The sequence below is a fragment of the Pongo pygmaeus genome, chromosome 18 (genome assembly GCF_028885625.2).
Source record: "Pongo pygmaeus isolate AG05252 chromosome 18, NHGRI_mPonPyg2-v2.0_pri, whole genome shotgun sequence".
NCBI classification, from domain to species: domain Eukaryota; kingdom Metazoa; phylum Chordata; class Mammalia; order Primates; family Hominidae; genus Pongo; species Pongo pygmaeus.
This window is the reverse complement of record NC_072391.2, coordinates 43,664,949-43,682,933: the sequence shown is the minus strand read 5'-3', so window position 1 is coordinate 43,682,933 and position 17,985 is coordinate 43,664,949. Positions and strand designations below refer to the sequence as shown.

The 17,985-nt window shown below is 43.0% G+C and overlaps 1 protein-coding gene across 1 annotated transcript in view; it reads left to right on the top strand.

Moving 5' to 3' along the window:
- The first annotated feature begins 8,655 nt into the window (after positions 1 to 8,655).
- The window catches only part of SHCBP1 (SHC binding and spindle associated 1), a 42,617-nt gene continuing 33,287 nt past the window's right edge, over positions 8,656 to 17,985 (top strand). Inside the window, exons 1-4 of the mRNA XM_054452875.2 lie at positions 8,656 to 8,784; positions 11,678 to 11,845; positions 12,318 to 12,433; positions 13,914 to 14,122. Coding sequence (XP_054308850.1) covers positions 8,682 to 8,784; positions 11,678 to 11,845; positions 12,318 to 12,433; positions 13,914 to 14,122 — 596 coding nt within the window. The 5' untranslated portion in view covers positions 8,656 to 8,681. The remainder of the gene's footprint in view (positions 8,785 to 11,677; positions 11,846 to 12,317; positions 12,434 to 13,913; positions 14,123 to 17,985) is intronic.

The window sequence follows — 17,985 nt, the reverse complement described above, 5'->3', positions numbered from 1 at the left end:
GGTTGCCTTTTCACTCTGATGATAGTTTCTTTTGCTGTGCAGAAACTCTTCAGTTTAATTAGATCCCACTTGTCAATTTTGGCTTTTGTTGCAATTGCTTTTGGTATTTTAGTTATGAAGTCTTTCCCCATGCCTATGTCTTGAACGGTATTGCCTAGGTTTTCTTCTAGGGTTTTTATGGTTTTAGTTACATTTAAGTCTTTAATCCATTTTGAGTTAATTTTTGTATAAGGTGTAAGGAAGGGTTCCAGTTTGTTTTCTGCATATGGCTAGCCAGTTTTCCCATCACCATTTATTAAACAGGGAATTCTTTCCCCATTGCCTGTTGTCAGGTTTGTCAAAGATCAGATGGTTGTAGATATGTGGCATTATTTCTGAGGCCTCTGTTCTGTTCCATTGGTTTATATATCTGTTTTGGTAGCAGTACCATGCTGTTTTGGGTACTGTAGCCTTGTACTATATTATGAAGTCAGGTAGCGTGATGCTTCCAGCTTTGTACTTTTTACTTAGGATTGTCTTGGCTATATGAGCTCCTTTTGGTTCCATATGAAATTTAAAGTAGTTTTTTTTTAAAAAATTCTGTGAAGAAAGCCACTGGTAGCTTGATGGGGATAGCATCGAATCTATACATTAATTTGGGCAGTATGGCCATTTTCACGATATTGATTCTTCCTATCCATGAGCATGAAATGTTTTTCCTTTTGTTTGTGTCCTCTCTTATTTCCTTGAGCAGTGGTTTGTAGTTCTCCTTGAAGAGGTCCTTCACATCCCTTGTAGGTTATATTCCAGTGTTTTATTCTCTTTGTAGCAATTGTGAATGGGAGTTCACTCATGATTTGGCTCTCTGTTTATTATTGGTGTATAGGAATGCTTGTGATTTTTGTATGTTGATTTTGTATCCTGAGACTTTGCTGAAGTTGTTTATCAGCTTAAGGAGATTTGGGGCTGAGACGATGGGGTTTTCTAAATATACAATCATGTTATCTGAAAACATAGACAATTTTACTTCCTCTCTTCCTATTTGAATACCTTTATTTCTTTTTCTTGCCTGATTGCCCTAGCCAGAACTTCCAATACTATGTTGAATAGGAGTGGTGAGAGAGGGCATCCTTGTCTTTTGCCGGTTTTCAAAGGGAATGCTTCCAGCTTTTGCCCATTCAGTTTGATATTGACTGTGGATTTGTCATAAATAGCTCTTACTATTTTGAGATACATTCCATCAATACCTAGTTTATTGAGAATTTTTAGCATGAAGGAGTGTTGAATTTTATCGAAGGCCTTTTCTGCATCTATTGAGAAAATCATATGGTTTTTGTCACTGGTTCTGTTTATGTGATGGATTACGTTTATTGATTTGCATATTTTGAAGCAGCCCTGCATCCCAGGGATGAAGCCAACTTGATAGTGGTGGATAAGCTTTTTGATGTCCTGCTGAATTCGGTCTGCCAGTATTTTATTGAGGATTTTCACATCGATGTTCATCAGGGATACTGGCCTGAAATTTTCTTTTTTTGTTGTGTCTCTGCCAGGTTTTGGTATCAGGAAGATGCTGGCCTCATAAAATGAGTTAGGAAGGAGTCCCTCTTTTTCTATTGTTTGGAATAGTTTCAGAAGGAATGGTACCAGCTCCTCTTTGTAACTCTGGTAGACTTCGGCTGTGAATCCGTCTGGTCCTTGGCTTTTTTTGGTTGGTAGGCTATTAATTACTGCCTCAATTTCAGAACTTGTTGTTGATCTATTCAGGGATTCAACTTATTCCTGGTTTAGTCTTGGGAGGGTGTATGTGTCTAGGAATTTATCCATTTCTTCTAGATTTTCTAGTTTATTTACGTAGAGGTGTTTGTAGGATTTTCTGATGGTAGTTTGTATTTCTGTGGGATCAGTGGTGATATCCCTTTTATCATTTCTTATTGTGACTATTTGATTATTCTCTCTTTTTTTCTTTATTAATCTGACTAGCGGTCTATTTTGTTAATCTTTTCAAAAAACCAGCTCCTGGATTCATTGATTTTTTGAAGGGTTTTTCCTGTCTCTATCTCCTTCAGTTCTGCTCTGATCTTAGTTATTTCTTGTCTTCTGCCAGCTTTTGAATTTGTTTGCTCTTGCTTCTCTAGTTCTTTTAATTGTGATGTTAGTGTGTTGATTTTAGATGTTTCCTGATTCATCCTGTGGGCATTTAGTGCTATAAATTTCCCTCTAAACACTGCTTTAGCTGTGTCCCAGAGATTCTGGTATGTTATGTCTTTGTTCTCATTAGTTTCAAAGAACTTATTTATTTCTGCCTTAATTTCATTATTTACCCAGTAGTCATTCAGAAGGAGGTTCTTCAATTTCCAGGTAGTTGTGTGGTCTTGGGCGAGTTTCTTAATCCTGAGTTCTAATTTGATTGCACTGTGGTCTGAGAGACTGTTTGTTATGATTTCCATTCTTTTGCGTTTGCTGAGGAGTGTTTTACTTCCAATTATGTGGTCAACTTTAGAATAAGTGTGATGTGGTGCTGAGAAGAATATATATTCTGTTGATTTGGGGTGGAGAGTTCTGTAGATGTCTATTAGGTCTGCTTGGTCCAGAGCTGAGTTCAAGTTCTGAATATCCTTGTTAATTTTCTGTCTCATTGATCTGTCTAATATTGACAGTGAGGTGTTAAAGTCTCTCACTATTATTGTGTGGGAGTCTAAGTCTCTTTGTAGGTCTCTAAGAACTTGCTTTATGAATCTGGGTGCTCCTATGTTGGGTGCATATATATTTAGGATAGTTAGCTCTTCTTGTTGCATTGATCCCTTTACCATTATTTAATGCCCTTCTTTGTCTTTTTTGATCTTTGTTGGCCTTTTTTTTCTTGAGACGGAGTCTCACTCTGTTGCCCAGGCTGGAGTGCAGTGGTGCGATCTCGGCTCACTGCAAGCTTCGCCTCCCAGGTTGATGCCATTCTCCTGCCTCACCCTCCTGAGTAGCTGGGACTACAAATGCCTGCCACTACACCCGGCTAATTTTTTGTATTTTTAGTAGAGATGGGGTTTTACCATGTTAGCCAGGATGGTTTTGATCTCCTGACCTCGTGATCCACCCGCCTTGGCCTCCCAAAGTTCTGGGATTACAGGCGTGAGCCACCACACCCGGCCTGTTGGTTTAAAGTCTGTTTTATCAGAGACTAGGATTGCAACCCCTGCTTTTTTTTTTTTTTTTTTTTTTTTGCTTTCCATTTGCTTGGTAAATATTCCACCATCCCTTTATTTTGAGCCTATGTGTGTCTTTCCATTTGCTTGGTAAATATTCCACCATCCCTTTATTTTGAGCCTATGTGTGTCTTTCCATTTGCTTGGTAAATATTCCACCATCCCTTTATTTTGAGCCTATGTGTGTCTTTGCACGTGAGATGGGTCTCCTGAATACAGCACACTAATGGGTCTTGATTCTATCCGATTTGCCAGTCTGTGTCTTTTAATTGGGCCATTTAGCCAATTTACTTTCAAAGGTAATATTGTTATGTGTGAATTTGATCCTGTCTTTATGACACTGGCTGGTTATTTTGTCTGTTAGCTGATGCAGTTTCTTCACAGTATTGATGGTTTTTACAATGCGGTATGTTTTTGCAGTAGCTGGTATCAGTTTTTCCTTTTCATATTTAGTGATTCCTTCAAGAGCTCTTGTAAGGCAGGCCTGGTGGTGACAAAATCTCTCAGCATTTGCTTTTCTATAAACGATTTTATTTCTCCTTTGCTTATGAAGCTTAATTTGGCTGGATATGAAATTCTGGGTTGAAAATTCTTTTCTTTAAGAATGTTGAATATTGGCCCCTACTCTATTCTGGCTTATAGGGTTTCTGCAGAGAGATCCAGCATTAGTCTGATGGGCTTTCCTTTGCAGGTAACCCAACCTTTCTCTCTGGCTGCCCTTAACATTTTTTCCTTCATTTCAACCTTGGTGAATCTGACAATTATGTGTCTTGGGGTTGCTCTTCTCGAGGAGTATCTTTCTGGTGTTTTCTTTATTTCCTGAATTTGAATTTTGGCCTGTCTTGCTAGGTTGGGGAAGTTCTCCTGGATAATGTCCTGAAGAGTGTTTTCCAACTTGGTTCCATTCTCCCCGTCACTTTCAGGTACACCAATCAAACATATGTTTGGTCTTTTGCATAGTCCCATACCTCTTGGAGGCTTTGTTCATTCCTTTTCATTCTTTTTTCTCTAATCTTGTCTTCACAGTTTATTTCATTAAGTTGATCTTCAATCTCTGATATCCTTTCTTCTGCTTGATTGATTTGGCTATTGATACTTGTGTATGCTTCATGAAGTACTCATGCTATGTTTTTCAGCTCCATCAGGTCATTTTTATTCTTCTCTAAACTGGTTATTCTAGTTAGCGATCAGTTTAACCTTTTTTCAAGGTTCTTAGCTTCCTTGCATTGGGTTAGAATTAGAACATGCTCCTTTAGCTCAGAGGAGTTTGTTATTACCCACCTTCTGAAGCCTACTTCTGTCAATTCATCAAACTTATTCTCTGTCCAGTTTTGTTCCCTTGCTGGCGAGGAGTTGTGATCCTCTAGAGGAGAAGAGGTGTTCTGGTTTTTGGAATATTCAGCTGAGGCATCTGCGCTGGAGGAAGGGCTGTGCTCCGATCTGGCTTTGCAGCACAGTGAAGGTGAATCACAGGCAAGAACCTACATCAAGTTTTCCAGCAGGAATGTGAAAACCGATAAGGCCTCAGGAGAGAGGTCAGTTCAGAAGGGCTTTGTATCAAATGTGAATGATGTCACTTGGGGACTGGGGATCTTGCCACACACAGATTCTGATCCAGCAGGTCTGGGGTTGGGGTGGGAGAGACTGCATTTACAACAAGCTCCTCCTGGTCCCTGCACTGTGCCCTGAGTAGTTTGGGCTCAGAACGGAGGTTGCAATCTGGTGGGCCATGGGACAATTTGGCCTGAGAAATAAAGTTTTTCTGGCTTGTGTAGTGTTTAAATTTTTAAAAAATTAGTTGCTAAGTTTAAAATCAGGTGTTTTGCATACAAGTCTGAATTTGTCTCTCCCCATCATTTTCTATCACACTGCTGTATTTTTTTTTTTTGAGACAGGATCTCACTCTGTGGCCCAGGCTGTAGTGCAGTGGCATGATATTGGTTCACTGCAACCTCTGCCTCCCGGGGTTCAAGTGATTCTCTTGGCTAAGCTTCCTGAGTAGCTGGGACCACAGGCACATGCCACCAGGCTTGGCTAATTTTTTTATGTTTAGGAGAGATGGGGTTTCATCATGTTGGCCAGGCTGGTCTCAAACTCCTGACCTCAAGTGATCTGCCCACTTCAGCCTCCCATAGTGCTGGGATTACAAGTGTGAGCCACCACAACGGGCAAATGTATTTAGTTTAATAGTTTGTTCTTAGTGGAGTTTGCAAAAGCATATGTATTTGGTCTTTGACACCGTTGCCTCCTGTTCCTTTCCAAGACTTTTCCCAGAAGCAGTAGTTTGAGTAATATACATATATTTATATTTATGTTTATATATATATTTTTTTGAGACACGTCTAACTCTGTTGCCCAGGCTGGGGTGCAGTGGCACAATTTTGGCTCACTGCAACCTTTGCCTCCTGGGCTCAAGAGATCCTCCCACCTCAGCCTCCTAAGTAGCTAGGACCGCAGCTGCATGCCACCACACCCAGATAGTTTTTTTTTTTATTTTTTTTTATTTTGTAGAGATGGGGTTTCACCATGTTGCCCAGGCTGGTCTCAAACGCTTGGACTCAAGTGATCCACCTGCCTTGGTCTCCTAAAGTGGTGGGATTACAGGCATGAGCCACTATGCCTAGCCTGGTTTGAGTAATATCTTGATGGTTGATGAAATATTTGGTAATTGGATGAGAAGAGAACTGTGTTGTCTCCAGTGATGATGCAAATGGGCGAGGAGAAATGCTGCCATTTGTGAGGTTTGTGGGCGGCAAGGTTGAAGAGGAGAATGATGAAAAAGCTAGCGTCATCCTCAAGGTCTGTTGATAGTCTTGATTATCGTTTTCTGTGTTTTTACCTCATGGTGCTCAATATGTATTTGTTCAGTGAGCAAATAAATGTAAGGTCAGATTCTGCAAACAACAGTCAAAGAAATCTTACTGCTCCCCCTCCCCCGCCCCCCCGCCCCCTCCCCCCTCCCCCCTCCCCCTCCCCCTCCCTCTCCCCTCTTCTTTCTTCTGTCTCCCTCTGCTTCTTTCTTCGGTCTCCCTCTGTTGCGCAGGCTGGACTGTGCTGCCGTGATCTCAGCTCGCTGCAACCTCCCTGCCTTGGGCTCCTGTGATTCTCCTGCCTCGACCTGCCGAGTGCCTGGGATTGCAGGCGCGCGCCGCCACGCCTGACTGGTTTTTGTATTTTTGGTGGAGACGGGGTTTCGTCTCCAGCTCCTGGCCTCCAGTGATCTGCCCGCCTAGGTCTCCCAAGGTGCTGGGATTGCAGACGGAGTCTCGCTCACTCAATGCTCAATGTTGCCCAGGCTGGAGTGCAGTGGCGTGATCTCGGCTCGCTACAACCTCCACCTCCCAGCTGCCTGCCTTGGCTTCCCAAAGTGCTAAGATTACAGCATCTGCCCGGCCGCCACCCCGTCTAGGAAGTGAGGAGAGTCTCTGCCTGGCCGCCCATCGTCTGGGATGTGAGGAGCACCTCTGCCCCGCCGCCCCGTCTGGGAGGTGAGGAGCGCCTCTGCCCGGCCGCCCTGTCTGGGAGGTGAGGAGCGCCTCTGCCTGGCCGCCACCCCCTCTGGGAGGAAGTGAGGAGCGCCTCTGCCCGGTGGCCCCGTCTGGGAAGTGAGGAGCGCCTCTACCTGGCCGCCCCGTCTGGGAAGTGAGGAGCGCCTCTGCCCGCCTGCCCCCTCTGGGAGGTGAGGAGCACCTCTGCCTGACCGCCACCCCGTCTGGGAGGAAGTGAGGAGCGCCTCTACCTGGCCGCCCCGTCTGGGAAGTGAGGAGCGCCTCTGCCCGGCTGCCCCCTGTGGGAGGTGAGGAGCACCTCTGCCTGGCCGCCACCCCGTCTGGGAGGTGTACCCAACAGCTCCGAAGAGACAGCGACCATCGAGAACGGGCCATGATGACGATGGCGGTTTTGTTGAAAAGAAAAGAGGGAAATGTGGGGAAAAGAAAGAGAGATCAGATTGTTACTGTGTCTGTGTAGAAAGAAGTAGGCATAGGAGACTCCATTTTGTTCTGTACTAGGAGAAATTCTTCTGCCTTGGAATGCTGTTGATCTATGGCCTTGCCCCCAGCCCCCTGCTCTCTGAAACATGTGCTGTGTCAACTCAGGGTTAAATGGATTAAGGGCGGTGCAAGATGTGCTTTGTTAAACAGATGCTTGAAGGCAGCATGCTCCTTAAGAGTCATCACCACTTCCTAATCTCAAGTACCCAGGGGCACAAACACTGCGGAAGGCCCACAGGGACCTCTGCCTAGGAAAACCAGAGACCTTTGTTCACGTGTTTATCTGCTGACCTTCTCTCCACTATTATCCTATGACCCTGCCACATCCCCCTCTCCGAGAAACACCCAAGAATGATCAATAAATACTTAAAAAAAAAATAAAAAAAATAAAAAGAAATCTTACTTCCTGGAAAAGTTAGCCCAATTAGGTGCGGGTTTCCACAGTCACCCCTCCTGGCTCCATTTTATTTCAGCTGTAAGGGATCGGAGAGACTTTAGCCCAAGGTGTTTCTTCAAAGCAATAAGTGGAAATGTTTCCCCTCATTAAGACTGCACAGACGAACTGTCATGACCAGGCTCTTGGTCCCCTGTGGACACATCCCACTTGGTATCCTGGTAACCTGGGCTATCTCGGGCTGACCTCATCATTCTAGTAGTGATGGCCTGGCAGAGACATTAAAAGGCTTCTTCATGGAGTCTGGCTGGTTTAACATCCTGGCTTTGCTGGGTTAGATTGGAGAAGTGACTTAACTTCTTAGTGACTCCATTTGCTCATTAGTAAAATGGGTATAATAATAGCTCCTGTCTCATAGGATCGTTGTGAAGATTAAACAGAACAATCCAGGTAACGCATGCAGGAGGGTGTCTTGCACACAATATGCAGTAAATGTTAGCCATTATGATGGAGATTATAGTTGCCTTTGATTAATCCAAATTAACAAATTTACTTACTAAATTTAATTTGACATTCTTTGAAAATATGCTCTCTTTCTCTCTCTCTCTCTCTCTCTGTGTCTCTCTGTGTGTGTGTGTGTGTGTGTGTGTGTGTGTGTGTGTGTATTGAAAGACAGAGAGAGACTGGTGTTTGGTGGTGAAAGTTTTGGGCCCACATAGGCCAGCATCCTTTTCAGTTGAAGTTGTGCTTGTGGGAGGTGAAATGACTTGCCCAAGGCAATACCACTAGGAATAGCCCAGATAAGTTTAAATATTATGTTTTTTGACTCTCAACCCAGTAACTTTTCCACTATATCTCATTTCCAGGCATTGCTCCTTCGTTTTTTTCGAAAATCATTCCAAATTATGTCCCAATTCGACTTTCTTCAAGTTCATCCCAGAAAAGCAAAGGCCGGGCACTTGAACGAGAACAGCTGTCAGCCCGGGGCGCGGCGGCGGTGTTGGTGGGGGCTGGAGCAGGGCCGGACTCTAATTGGTCCACGGCCACGGCCCGACTATCAAATCAGCAGAGCCTGCGTCATCACGTCGTTGCCTGGGCGGCCGTCCGCGGAAATTTGAAATGGCTGAAGGGTCGCTGACGGGCGGCGGTCTGGAGGCAGCTGCTATGGCGCCGGAGCGCACGGGCTGGGCGGTAGAGCAGGAGCCAGCGTCTCTGGAGAAAGGTGAGCTCTCCATGCCGGGCCCGCGGAGCCGCCTCTGAGCGGAGGCCTGGGGCGTCGGGATCCTAGGAGGGCGCCTGGGTCGCGGGCCTTCCGGAACCGTCTGTCCAGGGTGGCGGGAACGGCGGTGCGCGGCCGGGACCCAGTGACGGGACCTCAAAGTCGGGCGGTACCCAGGGGTGGGGGACTCCCTCTCTTCCCTATCCGCATCTCCCCCTCTCCCTGCACTCTCTGGCCTCAGCCCGCCCCGAGATTGGAGGGAGCTGGATTGGGCCAGGAATTCCCAATCTGGATGGGTTTTGCGGGAACTGTGCATTTACTGTTGCTCAAGGGGTCATCTTTTTCACCTGCATCTCAAAGGAGATCACGAACCACACTTCCCTTTTCCGAAGAAGAAGAAAGCTTGAACCCTTGGCCTAGATGGCTGTCCTGTGCACGGAGGGTAGTGACGTGTCCAAAGTGAGGAGCGCCAACTTGGGCCGGAGTCCAGAAATAGAACCGGGGTCTCCTAGTTCTCTTCCCTTTCTTCCTCCTCATAGAGTTTCATTACTATTTTTTTTGTGATATTTTAAGCTGGTTCATGTTTTTACGTTAACACTTTCGGTTGTATTGTGTAGCAGAGAGTCCCAACAAAGTGAGAAAACATAAGTGTGACAATTCCACTATTAACCCACCTCTCCAACTGGCAAAAGTCACTTGGCTTCAGTTTTCCCATCTGGAAGACTATGCCAGTGGTTGTACTTGTGGTGAAGTTGAAGTGACATAAAGTTTTTAAAGTGGCTGCAAAAATAAATACTGCATGACATCGCTTATACTGGGAATCTAAAAAAGAGGAAGTTTCAGAAAGAGAGTAGAGTGGTAGTTGCCAGTGGGTGGGGGGAATGGGGAGATGCTGGTCAAAGGGTCCAAAGTTTCAGTTATGCAGCGTGAATAGTTCTGGGGATCTGATGTACATACAGCACGGTGACTATAGTTAATAATACTGTATTATTATTACAGTATTAATAGGCAATGATGTGATGGTGCAATGCGACGCAAATTTTGTACTTGAAATTTGCTAACAGAGTAGATCACAAGTGTTCACACCACACACACACAAAAGGTAACTATGCGAGGTGATGGAAATATTAATTCACTTTACTGTGGTAATCATTTCATAATGTATAGGTATATCAAAACATCATGTTACACACTTTATTTTTTATTTTATTATATATTTTTTGAGGCGGAGTCTCACTCTGTTGCCCAGGCTGGAGTGCAGCAGCACACAATCTCGGCTCACTGCAACTTCTGCCTCCCGGGTTCAAATGATTCTCCTGCCTCAGCCTCCCAAGTAGCTGGGATTACAGGCGCCCGCCACCACACCCGGCTAATTTTTGTATTTTTAGTAGAGATGGGGTTTCACCCTGTTGGCCAGGCTGGTGTCGAGCTCCTGACCTCAGGTGATCCGCCCATCTCGGCCTTCCAAAGTGCTGAGATTACAGGTGTGAGCCACTACGCCTGGCCATCATGTTATACACTTTAAATGTATATAACTTCTATACGTTAATTATACCTCCATAAAGCTATAAAGAATGGTGCTGGAAAAAAAAAGAATGGTGCTGAAGTACTACTATTTCTTTAACAAACATATACATTATGTAATAGGCACTGTTGTGAATTATTAACAAATAATTAATCTTCTTAGTTGAAGTAGATGTACTATTATCTTCCCTTTATAGGCGAGGAAGCTGAGGCATTGTTACATAACCGGTAAGGTACTGATGTCTTCTAAGGTTCATGTGCATCAGTGTTTCTAAGCAGTAGACCCTTGAGTACACTTTGGTCATCTGTGGGTCAAGTACTTCTGGTGGCCTGAACAGGGACAAAGAAATGGAAGGAAGGGGGAAAGGGAAGGAAAAAATCAAGGGGGAGGGAGAAAAAAGGTATCTGCTAACAGCTCAGATACCTTCCCTGAAACCACCTCTGGAAACTACTCTACATTCTAAATGCTACCCTTTTTAGCATTGCCTATTTAGTAGTTGTTTCATTTATTAAAAACATCTTATTACATAGAATTAGATATGCCACTGGCTGAATCATACCTTATGAAACATTATATACAGCCCAAACCTAATGTGATTTGCATTTTCTGATCTTTTCCTTAGACACAGTCATTGAAATTAGTGAGGAGGAATCTAATAACCTTACTGAAGTAAACCTTATGGATTATTAAGACTCTCATCCCTGTTTATTGAGGGGCGATTGACAGACTGATATTGTAGGAAATAAAGGGAGGGTTTAACCCATCTGAGAGGAAGTCAGCTCCCTTTCTTAAAGGAGCTTTATGGAATTGCTTTGGAAAATAAATAACTAAGATACTTGATTATTATCACTTGCTAACTGTAGTATAAATCACAGGCTGTATGCTTTGCAGGAGAACTTGAGTGATTTCCACTGAATTAAAAATCAGCTGTCTTCCAGCTTGACGTGGTGGTGCATGTCTGTAGTCCTAGCTGCTCAGGAGGCTGAGACAGGAGGGTAGCTTGAGTCCAGGAGTTTGAGGTTGGGGTGATCTATGATCGCACCACTGCACTCCAGCCTAGGTGGCAGAGTGAGACCGTTTCTAAAACAAAAACAAAAACGGCCTTCTGCTTCCCCCCAAAACCTCACAGAACAACAACAAAAATCTAACTGTGAAAGATCTTAAGCTCTTATTGTTTTGAAGTAGAATTTGGATTTTGAAATATTTTTAAGTTTGGAAAACTAGTTTCTTCTCACAATGGTGGAGGTAAGTAGACTATTCATATTCAAATTCTTGTTTGTATTTTGTTTGGGATTTCTATGCAAGGATATGAAAATAGAAGCATTCAAATAAGGCACTGGAGCTTGCTTATTTTTGCTTTTTTTTTTTTAGGTTTGTTCCAAGATGAAGATTCATGCAGTGATTGTAGCTACCGTGATAAACCAGGCTCTAGTTTACAAAGTTTTATGCCAGAAGGAAAAACCTTTTTCCCAGAAATTTTCCAAACAAATCAACTTTTGTTCTATGAGCGATTCAGAGCCTATCAAGATTACATTTTAGGTGAGTGGGTTTTTTGCTTTTTTTTTTTTTTTTTTGAGATGGAGTTTCGCTCTTGTTGTCTAGGCTGGAGTGCAATGGTGTGATCTCTGCTCACCACAACCTCCGCCTCCTGGGTTCAAGCGATTCTCCTGCCTCAGCCTCCCTAGTAGCTGGGATTACAGGCATGTGCCACGACACCAGATAATTTTGTATTTTTACTAGAGACAGGGTTTCTCCATTTTCGTCAGGCTGGTCTCGAACTCCCGACCTCAGGTGATTCGCCTGCCTCGGCCTCCCAGAGTGCTGGGATTACAGGCATAAGCCACTGCCTGGCTGGTTTTTTGCATCTTTTATCTTTTTAGTTTACAAGTAGATTATCTGTTTCAGTCCCTCAGATTGCCAGTTGTTTCTGAGAAAGTGGATTTAAGTGGATTTATTAACTTCCCTCTGCTTTATGCATTCTCAGTTCTTCCTGTGTTTAATTTGTTTGTAGCTGACTGCAAGGCCTCTGAGGTACAGGAATTCACAGCTGAGTTCTTGGAGAAGGTCCTTGAGCCATCTGGATGGCGGGCAGTCTGGCATACTAATGTGTTCAAGGTGCTGGTTGAGGTAAGGTTAATTTTGTTGTTAAGACTTTTGTCTCTAGCTATAAGCACTTTACTTCAGACTGTTATATCCAAAGTGCTTATTTTTAATTAAAGTTTATGAGCTGATTCAAATAGCATGTTTTTCACATCTAATTGCCATGTTTTAGGAAGTGTTCTGCAAATTTTAAAGGCAACTGAGGAGTTGTTACCAGGGAATTAAACTGGTTTAAATTAATTAAAAGAAGGTATTGGAGATCACTTAAGACATTAGACCTAATTATGAAGTTAATGGTTTCAAAAAAGTTTTTAACTTCTTAATTGTAATTCGTTAAGCAGCTCAAACCTAAAAGGCATTTTTATTTATTAATTTTTTTTAAGATGAAGTCTCACTGTGTTGCCCAGGCTGGAGTGCAGTGGGATGATCTCGGCTCGCTGCAACCTCCTCTGAGAGGCATTTTTAAACTAGCCCAGTTTTTGCCTAGCAAATTTGTTTATATGTGGTTAATCTGTTGACAGTGTGTCCCATTGCAGAATGTAAAAACAGTCTTATTCTTCTTCTGACTAGGCCTTTTACATTACATTTGCATTCTAATTACAGCTTTGAATTTTTCTCAGTGTTTGTTAACTGACCATAAAAAGCCCTAGTAAACTAAAATGTCAAACCAGGGAGTGTGAATACAAGTTGTTGCTGCAGCTCCCTTAGAAAATGGCATCATATACTACAGTGATTATGTACGAGGCAGTGGATTGCAGCTATTGCTTGTGAGTTTTAAAATTTTGGATTGTGCTAATATTTTTTGGTTGAAGTTCAGGCCTATTCATTTGGTTATGATAGTGCCCCCCCTGCCAATCAGTTCTCCGAAAACAATGAAAGTCATTGTTTTAAAACAGAAGCATGCCATTTCTCTGCTTAAAACTCCTAATGCATTGTCTTTACCAAGGGCTTAGTATTGGCTTTATGGCTTTTCATTGTATAGAAAACACATAAAATCCAAGCTCCTTCAGATGTCCTTCATGTCCTGGTCTCGTTGCCTCTTTTTCTCACCTCATATCTTGCTGCTCCACTGCACACCGCCCCCCTCCTCCATTTCCTCCCTTTGGCTCCAGCAAGAAGGACTGCCTTTCCGCTCCTCCAGCTGCCAAGCCTGTCTCTGCCACAGGCCTTCTGTGCTTTCCCTGCTCTTCAGATGGCTGCTTCCTTCTCGTCCTCCTCAGCCTGGCTCAGAGCTGACTTCCTTGGCCATCTCAGCAGAACCAGATCCCCACCCCTGCTAGTTATTCTCTGTCACCTACTGGTTACCATTGTGTTTGTTGATCTCCCTGATTACAGTGTAAGCTCCATGAGGGTAAGAGGCAGCCTGCCTTGTTCATCCTTTATATTATGGGTAAAGCCTCCCCACCCATGTTGTATGCTTTTAAAAAAATCAGGTTGTCAGTAGTGTCTTATAGGTGTATCTTAATTTTGATTTCCGTGTGTTAAGTCACATTATTTTAAATTTCAGGTCACAGATGTGGACTTTGCAGCCTTGAAGGCAGTGGTGAGGCTTGCTGAACCATACCTCTGTGACTCTCAAGTGAGCACTTTTACCATGGAGTGCATGAAGGAGCTCCTCGATCTGAAGGAGCATCGGTTGCCCCTGCAGGAGCTGTGGGTGGTGTTTGATGATTCAGGAGTGTTTGACCAGACAGCTCTTGCAATTGAGCATGTCAGGTAGGAAAAGAAGTTGAGAAAAATAACCTTGTGGCCAGAAAGTTTGGATGAAATGAAGTAATTCTGGTCTGTGTTAGACCCAGATTTAAAACTCAACTGTAACTTGGTCATTGCAATATTTAAAAATATCCAAAGATAGGATAATCTTTTTTAAATTAAAAAAAATTAAAAATGTTTTAAATCTTTTTTTTTTATTTTTTAATTTTGAGACGTAGTCTTGCTCTGTTGTCCAGGCTGGAGTGCAGTGGCGTGATCTCGGCTCACTGCAACCTCCGCCTCCTGTGTTCAAGTGATTCTCCTGCCTCAGCCTCCCAAGTAGCTGGGATTACAGGTGTGCACCACTAGGTCCTGCTAATTTTTGTATTTTTAGCAGAGATGAGGTTTTACTATGTTGGCCAGGTCGGTCTCGAACTCTTGACCTCAGGTGATCCACCTGCCTTGGCCTCCCAAAGTGCTGGGAGTACAGGTGTGACCCACCGTGCAGCTGGTCTAAAAATGTTTTAAATCATTTTATGATAATTTCAAACTTATAGAAAAGCTGGCAAAACTAGTATAGTTGACTCTTGAATGATGTGGGAGTTAGGGGTGCCTATCTCCCCCCACCCCTACACAGTCAAAAATCTGAGTATAACATTTGACTCCCCCAAAACTTAACTACTAATAGCTTACTATTGACCAGAAAAGAAGCCTTACCATTAACATAAATAGTTGATTAGAACATATTTTGTATGTTATTTGTATTATCTTATAATAAAGTGCTAGAAAAAAGGAAATATTAAGAAATTCATAAGGAAAAGAAAATATGTTTACTACTCATTAAGTGGAAGTGGATCATCATAAAGGTCTTTATCCTCATCGTCTTCACCAGAGGAGGAAGAGGAAGAACAGGGATTGGTCTTGCTGCCTCAGGGGCGGCAGAGGCAAAACAGGTGGAGGAGAGGTGGAAAGGCAGGCAGGAGAGGCTGGCACACTCAGTGTAAATTATCAGTGGACCCCACAAAATTCAGACCTGTGTTCTTCAAGGGTCAAGTGTATAAAGAATTCCTGTTTATCTTTTACTTGGTTTTCACAAATGTTAACAAAAGTAGGGGATTCTTAATTGGGTTTGTATATATTTATAAACTGACTTAAAAGTTGTGGATGTTAAGGCTTATGGTTGGTATATTTCAATACAAGAGTACAGAAAGTAGAAGAAGAGTAAGACAGTGAAGAAGGTTATATACCATGGTATGTGTACTGCTAAAAGACGAATACACATTTTTTTTCAAGCATATGTCTGGTCAAAGCAAGTGTTTTCTTAGGCTGCTTCTAGGATCCTTAGGGGATGTATTCCTGCCTGTGAGCCTTTTTTGCCATAGTTATTTCCACTGCACAAGCGGACCCCTTGTCCCTTCCATGGGAAAGAAAGCCCATACCTGGATCAGTGGGTATGATTTAAACAATTTTTCAGATCAATCTTTTATTGGATAGTTCCTGATACAGATAGTTATTTTGGATCTTCACCAAAGAAGGCTTACTTGTAGCTATTTAAAAATAGACTTATATTCCTTCAGGAACTAGAAGACTGAGCAATATATAATGACCATAATGTAAATAATATTGCTTGGTGTTTTGTAGTATAAAAAGTACTTTCCATTTTCTATACCACTAGTGAGTTAACGTGGTTTTGCTGAGCTTAACTCGAGTGCTCTGCAAAGAAGCAGAGTGTTTCAGGCCCTGCTGCCAACATCTTACAGACAGTTTCTAATTGTATGCAAGAACATTTAACCCTAGATGTTCAGTATTGGGCCAAGCAGAATGAATCTAAAGAACCGGTTTCTGTCCAGAACCAAAATAACTCCCTTCTATTTTTCTCATTAAAAAAAATCTGTCAACTGAAGCATTTGAAGATAAAGGGATAACTGATGAGTTTAGGAAATTAGGAATCAGGGAACTAATCTCTATGGGCATAGAAATTTGTAGAAAAATAAGTATCTGGAATGTTATTTGGTAGTATTATTTGAAGAGGAGCCTAGTTAAATTTACACTTCATTTTGAGGGCTGAGATTTGGATCAGTGCCCAGTGAAGGTCAAATTATGAGGGATTTAATTTGTTTGTTGATTCAATGAATATTTGAGTGCCAGGTCCTTAGTCAAGGGTGGGGTATGTCTGGTGCATGAGACACACCATCATCAGGGAGCTGTCAGTCAAAACGTGGGAGATGAGCCTTGATGAAATAATCACGCACAGATGTCTGCATGATTGGAAATAGCAGTGAGTGCTGTGACGAATTACAGAGTGTCCTAAGATTAGGTCAAGTTGCTGTTCTAGGGTTATTTCCTGGAATAATGACATTTGAACTTGGGTTAGCTGGGTGAAAGGGGAGGCAGATGTGGGGAAGGGAAAAGATTTAGGAGCTCAGTGTGTTTAAGGAGCTGAAAGGCCAGCATGGCTGGAACACAGACAGTGCTGGGAGAGACCTAGGAAATGTGATTAGAGAGGTTGACAGGGGCCAGACATTGTGGGGCTTTGTTAGCTGGTTAGTCATTTTTGTCTTTAAGAGCAGTGGGAAGCCACTGAAGGATTTTTATTCTTGGGCGAATATGACTAGTTTTGTGTTTTGTGTTTTTGTTTTTTTGGAAACAGGGTCTTATTCTGTTGCCTAGGCTGGAGTACAGTGGTACAATCATGTGGTTCAATGCAGGCTCGAACTGTGGGGCTCAAGTCATCCTCTTGCCTCAGCCTCTGGATCAGCTGGGATTATAGGCATGTGCCACCACCACCCAGCTAATTTTTTAACAAAATTTTTCTGTAGAGATGGGGGTCTCGTTGTGTTGCCCATGCTGGTCTCGAACTCCTGGGCGCAAGCAGTCCTCCCACCTCAGTCCCCTAAAGTGCTGCTTTGTGTTTTCAGGGGTTCATTGTGGCTTCTGTGTAGAAAACAAATGGTGGGAGATGGAATTGGGAGACCAGTTAAGAGGCAAGAGAGGACTAGAGTGGGGATATAGAGAGGACAGATGGAGGCTTACTGAGAAAGTACAATGGCTGGGACTTGGTGGTCGAGTGGATATCAGAGATGAGAAGATGTAAGTGAGGTGAGAGAAGTCAAGGCTGACTTCCACATTTCTGGCTTGAAAGAATCAACACTGCAGGAGGTGCAGATGGGAATGATGTGTAAATGCTTGGCATGGTACTGGGTGAGGATGACATTGGAGCCGAGTCATGGAATAGAACTATAAGCTTACCAGGTGGAAAAGGTGGAAGGCAGTTCTGGCAGTTTGACTAACAAGTTACATGGAGATTTGAAAGAGCTTGTGAAATTGAGAGTTTATGTACAATGGCTCTGAGGCAGGAAAGGTGCAATAGGGCCAGATTATGAATCTATTTATAGTACCACGTTCAGGACTTCTTTTTGAGCGCTAAAAGGGAGCCAGCAGAGGTTTCTTTAATTGAGTAGAGGCATGCTTAAGTTCATTACAACAACAACAACAACAAAAGACTCCACTAGAGGGTGAAGGGACTAACAGCCCAATCTACAATAATTAGGAGATGGCTGGTTTCGTTTTCAGTGCTTCCTTTTCACAGAAGAACTTCTTGAAAGAGTTATATATAATCACAGTCTATACTTCCTGGTGTCTCAGTAACACTTCTACCCTGACCTCATCTCTGAAATTATGCTCAAAGACTTCCATGTTCTTGTATTCAGTCAACATTTCACTGATCTCATCTTGCCTCTGATCTCATCTTGCTTGACCTCTTGACATTCTAGGTGTTTGATCATTCCCATCTTCTTCACACACTCTCCTCTCAGCTTCTGGGACACCACTGTTCAGCTGGTGTCTTACTGGCTTGCTTTCTCAGTCATCTTGGCCAGCTTTTCCTC